Source organism: Caloenas nicobarica, chromosome 3 (genome assembly GCF_036013445.1).
Source record: "Caloenas nicobarica isolate bCalNic1 chromosome 3, bCalNic1.hap1, whole genome shotgun sequence".
Classification (NCBI taxonomy): Eukaryota; Metazoa; Chordata; class Aves; order Columbiformes; family Columbidae; genus Caloenas; species Caloenas nicobarica.
This window is the reverse complement of record NC_088247.1, coordinates 87,200,152-87,212,018: the sequence shown is the minus strand read 5'-3', so window position 1 is coordinate 87,212,018 and position 11,867 is coordinate 87,200,152. Positions and strand designations below refer to the sequence as shown.

The window sequence follows — 11,867 nt, the reverse complement described above, 5'->3', positions numbered from 1 at the left end:
CCCCCTGGCACCCCCCGCCATGACAGCCTGCCCGCACCTCAGCCTCCCACCACGGGCCAGCCCTACAGCTCCGCTGATTGGCCAGCGGCAGAGAGACGCACCCTCTGATTGGCTGTGCGCTTCGCTGGTGAGGGTGATAGGCTGGTCCCGCTCCCACCTCTGCCGCGCGCTTGTCCGGCTGTTCCCGCCCCGGCGCCTCTCCTGCTGCCCCGAGCTCTGGCGCTGGGCGTGAGTGATGCACCCGGGCAGAACTAATCCTCAATAATCGCCTTATAAACACACGGAGCTCTGTTCCAGAAAATCTGGGCCTAAGGAACCAAAACACGCAACTTTTCAAGACAGCGAGAGCAGATAATAATCTTAAAATGCAGCTTGAACGCTGAAGAAAGCTGACCACAAGAACAGCACTATACAGAAACATGTTTATTGAGTGTTGCTGCATTAGATTTGTTACCATTTCCTCAGCTAAAGCTGTGGCAAAAGAAACAAGTCATTATCGTCTTCCTGTCGTGAAGCCTGGTCCGTGTGTCAGCGCTGGTCTCTCAGCTGGTTGCTCAGTTCCTGAAGTTCAGCGATCATGTTGTCCATGCTTGTCACCTCATCAGCTATCTCACTGTCAACCTCGTTACTTGTTGCATCTACAAAAAGTTGCTGCATGGCAAAAAGAAATACATTATTTTAAAACGTGCTTACAGTTTCTCAGTTTCAGTGTAGAGACACAATACAGGAAGCTTATCACCACTATCCTGCCTTTTGTATTTTCGGTACCAATGGTATCTATCTCCTTAAAAAGGCCATTTTCTAGCTAATGAACAGAAGGTGCATATATGGATACATATGTACACGCACACATATAGATCTAAGGTATGTGCAACACACCTGATATTTTGCCAAAGGGGCCAAACCCTCCTGTGGACGCTGGGTTTCTGCTCTGCTCTGTCTGCGCTGACTCCTGATCCCATAGAAAGTAAAGGAGTTTACCACAAAACTCAAATTAGAAGACCATCTCATATACTGTCACTGCAGTTTACAAACCCACCTGCTGATAAATAAGTAGTTGTGAATTTCAATAGCCATTTTTTCCCAGTGTTATATTCTGTTGCATCATTTTCTCCAAAACCTCAAATAAACATGTTTTAACATTTAATGTCAAGACATGTGTGGGTGGAGACATTAATCTGTGTGTAATTAAGTTATACAAGAGAAAACAAAACACTACAGAGCAATAAAAATAGTTTTTTCTTGAAGACTTTAAGACTAACAGAAACACAAAGCAGCTAACTCATGAGCAATCAGGATCTTCAGAGATTAACGAGGAAACCAAGGGAGAAGAATGCTAAATGACTTGTCTAAAGACTTGAGATATGCAAGTTGTGACTGCAGCTTTGCACATGCTGCACCACAACACATTGCTATTGCAAGGCCAGGACCTGTCATCTGACCCCAGTAATATGGAGGCTGTGTGAGGTACCACTCCACAGAAATATGGAGGGAGGACACGACACCCAAACATATGTTTCCCCTTTCTTATGTAAAGGAGAGTGATTCACACTTAATTTGACACAAATTAAAAGCGTACATTTAGAGACAAAAACAAACCAAGAAAAGTTGCTCTGGAGTGCATCTGCACATCATTATATCATCAAAACATAATGGGACAATACAGATACGTATATAAACAAAAATGTACTTAAAAGGCCTGAACCAAGGTCTTCAATGTGCCTCAGAACAGTGTTGTCACTGAAAAAGGGAACATCTTACATAAAAATAGGAACATATTACTGTTGCAAGTACAGAAACTTTTCTGACTTTCAGCCCAAAAACCTCACACTGGGAATATGAGAGAGAAGTTTGGTTCTTTCTGGCTAAGTCAGCTAAATAAATCAGGATTTTTTTTTTTTTCCCTTTTCCTGCACACAGTTAAAGAGATCTATTCAACTAGATGTAGCCTAGGGAAGCTGCATGCACCATCGTTCTTTGGGCTTTGTGCTCCATGTTTCCCCACAACAGTACCCACATGTCATGCATTTCCAATACAGTTCCATGACCTTTTTCTCCTTTTCGGAGACCCTGTCTGTCAGATCTGAATGATGCAGAGGGGCAAGGAGCAGGAGAGAGCCCATTATGCTATTTGCCAGACCATGCGACTGCCCAGAAGGCTCTGGATAGAAAGGAGCCTGTTAATGCATTTTTGGGTTGCAGCCTTCAGCAGAGTGTGGGTGCATCATGAGTCCAGCACAACACAGGGGCTGGAATGTCAGAGATGGAGATCCCAGGAAGACAAGATGTCTCAGAAGTGACAATGGTTCACCTGTACAGAAACTACTGATTTGTTCCAACCGTATCTATTGACTACAAAATTTTGGAATTTCATCTTTTAAAAGTTACTTTCACTGTTCTTTTACTCCTCCTGAAATCTTAATGACCGAGTCTGTTCTTAGCCCGTTTTTTTTAAATGCTTTGCTCTGTTAGAAGAAAAAAGAAAAAAAACCTCACACTAATATTGACTTACAAGTCAGCAAAAGGAGATGCTGCAGTCAAGCTTGGACAGGTATAAACAGTGCTAAAGTGTTTGTGCACAGTATCTTACAGAAGATGACTGAGTTTTTAAACCACAACACACTTTGAAAATGCAATACAACTTCGAATTAAAAATAAGATGGCATCTTGGAAAGTATGCAAAAACAATGAGGTCACACCAATAATTTTAACTCTAACATGTCAGTTTTCTCAGAAGTGCCATAAAACTTAGAGGCACCATTATCTGCCAGTAACACAGATGTTTGTTTAATTAGTGCCTTCAGGAATTAAGAGTACAATTTACTAGACTCACCTTTTATTAATCTTTCAGATAGTGCATGATCTTCCATTTTGTGAATCACAACAAAACATACATGTTGTGGCTTTTTTCACTGCCTTCTGAAGACTTACGTATGCCAGTAACTAAAAGCACAGCTACAGAGCCAGCTTGTGTCTGCTTATACAACTTTCCTAGGCTTTTATCCTTAAAATTATAGGACTTAAAAGAGAGTGAGCCAAGTTTAACACACTGATGACAGATCAACACTTTGTAACACAAGCACACATGATAAAACTTATGCTCTGTAATTCGTATTTAAGAAACCCCACATGCAGCCAGAAAAAATACTTCTTTAAGACATTAAGTATATTTTGAATGAAAATGTATTCCAGATCAGTCTTCAGTTAAACAATGGCTGTGTCTCGTGTTGTAAGGAGAAGGGTAAAATTAGGATGACAGCAGCGCAGAAACATACTCAGCTCTTTGGGTGCCTGGCATGGAGGCACAACTCCAAAACCCCAACATATGATTCAAACATGATGACATTTTTCAATGAACTAATATCTGAATTGATAGGGTCTCCATGAAAACCTTATTAAAAATTATTTATTGCTTTTAATAAATAACTCTGTTTTTTAAAAAGCACTTCAAGTGATGCAAAGTAGTCCTGACACATTTTGGTCCTTTCTGTAGGTTTACATCCATTCTGAGACTGCCCTGCTTCCCCCCCATGACTGCTCACATAAGGAACAGGTCTCTGAAATGACTGATTTCCTCCAAACATTCACGTCTGTTTGCCCAACATTTTAAGTTAAATTCTAATTTAGCCTAAGAGATAGCATTGACATTTTATAGCAGTAGGTTTACTTCAGTCAAAGCCTAGCAGGGAAATAGAAGCCTCCTTAAAACTGGAATCCTTAACAGCATAGAGGTGAACATCCATCTGATTATGTAGTAGGACAGGCAGGGATTATTTGATCTATAAATGACTCAAAACAGATAAATGCTTTCTGGCAACAGAACAAAGATTTCTAGCTTTCAAACAAAAATTCCTCCTTTCAAACATTCCTACCTTCGCTTTGGATGACAAGCCACGTAAGTTGAGCCGAGCTGAAGAAAGTATCTGCAAAGCTTCCTGATGATTAGATTTGTTCTTGCTGCATTTTATGGCCACTGGAATCCAAACACAGAAGAAAAGGACCACAAAACAACAAAGCATTACCTCTATAGCAATAATCTTTAAACAACATTTAATTAAAAATCTTGATTTCTTCCATAGACAATTTTTTAATGTAATATCCCCAAAAAGAAACACAAAGAAAAATAATGTCATATAATTTTGAGAAGATACCTCTAAATCCAACAGATATGTGTATCCTTCTTAAACACAAATATCACAGCATAGTAAACAGTCTGAGTCTAAGTTTTGTCCATCTTCTGACTGGCACAGTCAATCAAACTTATGTGACGATTTGAGGCCTGAGATGAACTACAGATGTATTTTCACTTGCATTATGAAACTGCTAGACCATGAAATTAATTGATTCCATGTTTACCAATCATATGTTTACTGACTCACCCAACACAATTTCTGCCTCATTCCAAGTATATTTTTGTATGCACTATCAGGATGCTGCTCTCTGTTGGAGGACTCCCAATAGTAGGAATAAATATAATAGGTAAAGTATAGCATTATTTTGTTACTAAGCTTAATAAATATTTGCTATACTCTTCATAAATAATAAAAGTTCATTTCAGGTAGAACATACCATGTGCAATCTCTATGGCTCCTTTTACCACTTCCTTAAAAGAAGAAACATCTTTCTCCCAATCACTTGATTGAATTTCACACTTATGTGCCTTAGTAAGACACTGCAGTGACTGCATGGAGGAAAAAAAAATGATCAGTACATGAGAAAACAAATTAGGAGACTAAGTTAATTTTAAGTATCTATGAAATTAATGCTCAATCCAGAAGATGAAAATGTTTTTACTATACTTGATTTCCTGTGAGTTGGAGTAGTGTCCTTCTTTGCAACGCTAAGACACCAGCTGTAACACAGATGTTCTTCACCAATATTGCATCTCAAGTATGAGATGCATATAAAGTAACATGTGGCTAATTTTTATCTTTTAAAAATCTGTCTAGACTGATGGATGTGACCCATGTTTGCCAAGTCGTCATAATTAAATACACATGAAAGAGGGAATAATATTTGTACTCGTACTTTGAACAGCAACTTTGTATCTAAAAAATTTATAACTGAATACATCAAAGCTTTCTTTCTGTATATATATTCTTGGCAAATAATGTATTTTACAGGCACAGCTATTAGCTGCCATAATGCTCTGGATCTCAGTGTGAACAGGAAAAAGAAATGTAAACAATATGTAAGTAGTGTGCCATTAAGAAAAAAACCATGAAAAATTTAAAAAGCAAAAATTAATTTCTTCTGCTTGAGTTTTATTTCTACAGCATCAGAAATACAAACCAAATATCAATATATGCCAGGAGTTACATGGCTTGGTTCAGTGATAACACTTCAAATATTTTTTAAAAAGAGTTTAAATATCATATAAAAAATAAACTTTCAGTGCGGTATATGCACATGAGCACAATAAAGACTTCTGAAAGCTGAACAAAGATTAAAACTGGGAGTTGTCACCCCAGAAACTTCTACCTGCTCTCTCCCACCAGAGCTTTAATCACTATTGCACAGGCGACTGAACTGCTCATGCTGCTGTAGATTGCATTAAAGGTGTATTAAGTCAAACCAGATAAAATAATTTTTTTCATAATAACCTAGGTTATAATTGGGAGTAGTTCTGGCCAGCAGAGGCAAGAACTTCCAAGAGGAGGAACAAGAGTTTTTAGAGCAGTCTGATTTCAGTCTGCACGTGTCTGGGTCAGAGCAGCAAATTAGGGGGGTTTTGCTGACAGATGTCAGGGAGGGGAAAGAATTCAAAGTCTTGTGCGCTGTTTGTTTGCACTTCTGGAACCTGGATTTACCCTGGAAGGAAACAGTTATTAGCTGAGGAAAGTTCAAGGAACAGAAGGGTTTCATAGCCTGGGTATGGACCAGCAGGAAACTTGAAGTTTGGAAAGATTCCTTGGTGGGAAAGTGGTGGACTGGACTGCATTCAGCATAGGAAAGAATGAAGTCCTGAATGAGGTGGCAGGTTGGATACATAAAAGCGTAAGAGTAAATATATGCTAAGTTAAAGAAAAAAACCTCACAAACCCAACACTTCAATAGTTCTACACTCCTAACTCATAAATCCTGTCTGATTCAATTTACAAAGTGCTGTTGTGAGTTGTAACTGTAGACTCTAGTGGTTAATGGCATCAGATATGGTAGCAGAGCAGAAAGGTAAAAAAACCCCCACACCTCTAACCCACCCATTACAACAGCCAGACATAAAAGGTTGTTCTTTCAAATTCAATGTTAGGAACAATATTGGTTAAATATAATTAAATCTGCACTAAATAAGGTATTACCTTATGGAATAAAAGTCAAACCCTACATTTGTAAGGAAGTACATGACACTATGGTAGATCTGTTCCCATCTCTTTGTCCTATGATGCTGCAATATAGTAAACAATGCCCTTTCAGTATTCATTGACCTTTTGCATAATACACATGGGTGGAAAACCGCTACGGTACATCTAGAATTTTTCTACAGACAGTTATGTTCACTTAATATCTGACTGACACATGATGGTGCTTGCAGCAGTGAAGCCAATAAATATTGGTTTTGAACATTTTTACTTTAGAATATGTCATAAGAGAAGCTACCAGTGATTATCTAGTGTGTTGTAAATTAATTTTTACACTGTAAATTAATATATGCTGTGCCTGTAGGCAGTTTTGTTATTTCATGATTTATATCTATGGTACCGTCATACCAGGATACTTGGATACACACGTAAGCACACCTCAAATACTTACAAACATCATTCCATTTTGCAGGGCAAGCTAGACAAGTGTGTTCCATAACCAGTCTGATTAGGAAACACAGTTAAAATCCTGTCTACTCTACAAATTGAAACCACGTTTTTAACTGGATTACTGAAAAATACTGTGATGTAACCAGATTCTGAAACAATTACATTTATAGTATAGACAGGGCCTCTGCTACTTCGCATGTCTGAGTAAGAATTTGAGGATATATTACAGGATATTGCAGTGTCTGTATTTCTGAATTCTAAAAAGGCCAAATCCCTTTTATTATTCAGCTGTATAGAAAAACAGAGAAGGAAAAAAAGGAGGATTTAGAGGTATAAGGGCCACCAGCAATGACTAAACAAGGCATTTCACAGGGTAAAGTATAAAGATGAAAACAATGAGCAAGGCCCAGATAATGATAAGTTTAACCCCACATGCCCGACCACCTGCATAATATGCTTGACATGAAGCAACAAGCAATCCTCCACACTGATGTTCCTGCCCAGGCCAAAGGGACACCCCTGTTAGGAAACCTCTACTGAACGCTGACCTTGTGTATTTTCAGCTTCAGTGAAGATCTGATAACCCTTAAGTATTTTTGGAGTGTGCAAGACTACTTGCATTTGGTATTAAATTGCCAAAATTCAAAGCACACTCCAGCATACAACAAAGCAAACACTTCTAAGCAGCGCAGAATGGTTATTTTGGAAATGCACTTAACTTGATTACCTGGGAAGTGGTAGGAACAAGAGATGGAAGTTAACGTAGCCAAACCAGAGACCAGTAAAGAGAAAACCAATCGGGTTCAGCAGATCAAGAATCAAATAGTATTGTTTAATAATTCCATTTTAAACTAAGTAAGGGCAAAAAACTTTTACTCTGGGAACTCTAACTGTGGTATAGACTGTCTTAAATGTATTTTCCCTTAATGACTGCAAAGAAGAATATAGATGGTTTATGATGCTACTGGATCATGCCATTAAGATCCACTTTTTTCCACAAGCTGCAATATCTTGTCTTGCAAATCAAAGATTCCAATTTTAAAAAGCAATAAAAACCCCCATTAGATTATAGCCATTAGATTGCTGCCAAGAGAAGTTTCAGATTACAAATCCAAGACAACGCACACATGCTGTGATAGGATGTTTTAAAATGAAATGCTGATAAAATAAAGTGATTCTTTGAAAATCCACAAAAACTGATGTAAAACATCTTGCTTCTGTTAGCTAATAAAAACGTGTGCTGTAGGAACATGAAAAGCAGAAGATAAGCTTACAGAAACACTACAGCAAAACACGTCTGGAACAAGAGCATGTCATACTACAGCACTATAGTTTATTAGAGAACGAAAAGGTTGCACCATAAGTGTGTATCCATAAAAACATACCACACAACGCATTTACCTTTTCGATATCTTCACCACTGTCGTTTTGTCCATTTCCATAAAGTTGGGCATAAAGCCGCCAGATTTCCCCATCATTTGTCACTCGTGAAGTCACCCTGCCCAAGAGCTCTTGCAATTTCCCCTTCAAACCACTTGCTAACTCTCCAGTGCGATCAGCCATACCATCCACTACCGTTCTGACCAGAATAGCCAGCACCTTAAAAAAGCATCAGGAAAGAGATTTTATTTCAACTCAAATCAACACCCGTATACATAATGATATCTGTAATATCTGGTCTCTATTAATGATTCAGCGTAATACAAATATAGTACCATATCACAAGTATAGAATTACATTATTAGGAGAGTAATTATATAATAGAAAGTATTAGGGAAGTAATTCAACTGACTTAAACCCCATCTATAAGATTCTATGGTAGGTCAACATAAATAGGCCGAAGAACTAAGACAGAAATTTGTGTTACTGGGACAGGCTAGTGTGAAAAACAATGGTATAGGAAACTGTGGCAGTATCATAAAGATATTTTCACCTTATAATATAGTTATATAATAAAAAGATGAGTCAACAGGTTGAACCAGATTAATTCAGGTAACGGAAGACATTGGCATTTACAGGACCTCTAATTAACTAACTGCAGAAAATTGAAAGATGTGTAGTGGATGAGATAGGAAAGTAGAAGGCAAGCAAATACTACCCTGGGAAACTCCGTGTTTAACATACTTCAGTGAATTACTAGTCAGGTCATTTCAATCAAACTTTTTACAAGTACTCATTTAACGCCCTTGCTTTCTCAGTCACTGGCTTGAGAAGGTGGCATCTGAGCTGCAGAAATGCTGAGCACTTGCAGCTGCTGGCAAATTCAATGGGAGTTGGGCTTTGCATGTCTGAAATGCTACATAATACCAAGTGTCCCAAAAAACCCATGAGTCTTTGTGTCCCAAAACAGACACTCAGAGAACAGTTTTGCTGTGCCTCAGTTCCTTCTCAGTAAAATGAGAAACAGCAAATGTAAATCAAGACACTGAATCATGCGGTGAATTAGAAGAAAATAAAACCCAGAAAACTGTGGCTTCTTAAGTGAGAACTACGTGTCCTGTGTAGTGCATAAGACACACAGACTGAGGAAGAAATAATTATAAAAATGGAAGTGTCGTAAGTTTTGTATTCAAGATATTTGCCAGTAAAAGGTACGTTAACACCTTCATGCTGATGCTTCCTAACTTGTAAGACTATCATTTGGCAACTTCAATGCTTCATCATTTTTGTCCACGTAATATCAATACTTACAATGAAATCACATTAATAGCAATATTAATAACAGTAATAAAACCAATTTCAAAGATGATGTGTCAATAGCCCCAAACCACATAAATATACCACTGCTCTAGGAAAAGTAGGACAGAAGCGCAGCCTAACAAACTAAGTTTACTGGCACAAAGTAAGGTAAAAATCATGACAGTATCGAAGTATTAACATATTAAACTTAAAATGAAAACATATGCAGTTTTATATTTGTGATATCTCAGTTTCCTAAAACAACTTTTCTTCTCTAGAATGACTCAATTACCATGCATCTCAAGAATTAATTACCAAGTTTTATCAAATATAGTAAAGCTTTGGCAAAAAACCGCCAAATAAATAAAAATGGCTGATGATGTTATGAAACAAATCTATGTAACAGAAAAAATGAAAAAAAATTACACATCTCCCTGGTATCTTTTCATAATCAACATGAAATCACAGTAGTATTTGAACATCAGCTGAAGAGCCCCCACCACCCCCAAAACCATAACAGTATAGCCCTAAAGTGGCTGTTTGTCTTTTCTGTTAAGGAGCTTAGCTTTTCACTTAAGATAATAGAAAATACGATCAACTACTAATAGTCCAAAAGTTCTGAAATTCATATTGCATTCATCATTAGGATCTAAAGGACTAAGATCCAGCATTAAATGAAGCAAGTCTTCTATAATGATTTGCTGGAAAAACACCAGCAAGTATTGATATTTCCATTACTATAGCATTGTTATTAAAAAACCAAACAACAAAAACAAAACATAAAAACAAACAAAAAAATCCACAAAACGGAACAGGAAAGAGGTTTAAGAAGAGACATCAAACTATGTTTTCTTTTGGAAAGGAACTAGAACTGGTCCTGAGGATTCATACATACACATATGACTCTTCAGTTTCTCAGATTAACTGAACTGTTACTCAAAGTCCAAAACACTAGATCACATGAGTATCGTGTAGAGTTATCAAGAGTTTTAAAGCAAATGATATTTTTTTTGCACCTGAAAAAAAACCTGGTTTCCTCAGTCAGAAGGATTTAGCAACCTAAAAATAAGGCATATTCCTACGGAGTTCAGGCTTTGCTTACGCTTTCATCGTAATAATATATCTTTTTTATAATTCATCATGTAAGCTTTAGCACTACAGCAGTTAAAATAAAGCTAGTGTGAAAACCCGGATTAAAGGGGTCCATTAAACACTAATGAATCATTAACACTACTTGGCTGTGCCCAGTTGTTAAGTAAGCTATTTCAAATTGCAAGTGAATCGTGCTAATCATCAAAAAGTATTAGCAGTGCAACAGAGCTTTCAATTTTAGATGGTTGTCTTGAGTGTTAAATTTTAATTTTTATCTTTGAGACATTTTTAACTGTCATATATACTAAACTACTAAAGTAATGCTCTGTTGCCCAGGATCCCACACACGCAGCAGATTGCATTTGTTTGGGTTTTTTTTAATGTATGTTTTTTTAATGAACTGGGCTCCATGTGACCACTGTAAAGAGAGTTTGTGTTTAGGATGACATCACAACACCTGCATTCCTCCTTCTCCTTTGCTTTTCTCAATAATACGTGTTTACTAAAAACTGAAACAAAACCCACCACAAGACAAAACCTTAGACACAAACCAAATAATTTTAAAATGCTGTGATTGCTATCAGTTAATCTCATTCCACAATTGTTCTCCAAACAGCTCCTTTAAGATAAAACTCACTGGTCAAACAATTTTTAGAAGCTTCTCTAAGACTAATTAAACTTGACATCACTCTAGTAAGAAAAGAACCTTTAAGACACCAAATCCAAAATGACAAATCTGCAGTATATGAGGTGTCCCTATGCCCCTCCCAAAATAAAGCTTTATTATAAAGACAATTCTCATTAGTGAGCGGGCTCCAAAAAGTATTAACTGCTATCCTTGCTCTTCAAAATCCCCTTGGAATATGCTCTTACAACCTTTTATTAGAAATAGTTTGGCAACATGAACCACCGAAATGAGAGTGATATTTGATGGAAAGGGTAACAGAAATTTTTGCTAGATTCTCAGAACACAAAATTGCAGAAAGTAACCATTTGTCCATCTTTCTGAATTCATATTGTTTGACAGCACAGGATGAAGATCTGGTTTCTGAAAACAATGTAGCAAAACAGCTTTTCCATCTGCAATATAACTTTGTTATCCACAGAACAGCAAATTACCAAGCAAAAAAGATTGCTTACCTCCTCAAATACGCACACGGTACAAAATAATGTGATAAGCAGTTGCAGAAAGCTTTCAGGTGTATTCACCACCTCAGATGAATAATCAGAGGCTAAACTGATGACTACAACAGGTAAGGCTTTTCTCCTTGGGTCCTTTCTAGTGACTGATCTACTAGCTAAAACTACAGAGAATCCAGTGAGCTTTATCTTTTATTACATAACGTC

The 11,867-nt window shown here is 37.3% G+C and overlaps 1 protein-coding gene across 1 annotated transcript in view; it reads right to left on the bottom strand.

Annotated features, from left to right (window-relative positions):
- Positions 1-427: 427 nt before the first annotated feature.
- The window catches only part of TTC27 (tetratricopeptide repeat domain 27), a 125,177-nt gene continuing 113,737 nt past the window's right edge, over positions 428-11,867 (bottom strand). The window contains exons 17-20 of the mRNA XM_065631646.1: positions 8,151-8,348; positions 4,570-4,681; positions 3,873-3,973; positions 428-651 (exon numbers count right to left, since the gene is read on the bottom strand). Coding sequence (XP_065487718.1) covers positions 529-651; positions 3,873-3,973; positions 4,570-4,681; positions 8,151-8,348 — 534 coding nt within the window. The 3' untranslated portion in view covers positions 428-528. The remainder of the gene's footprint in view (positions 652-3,872; positions 3,974-4,569; positions 4,682-8,150; positions 8,349-11,867) is intronic.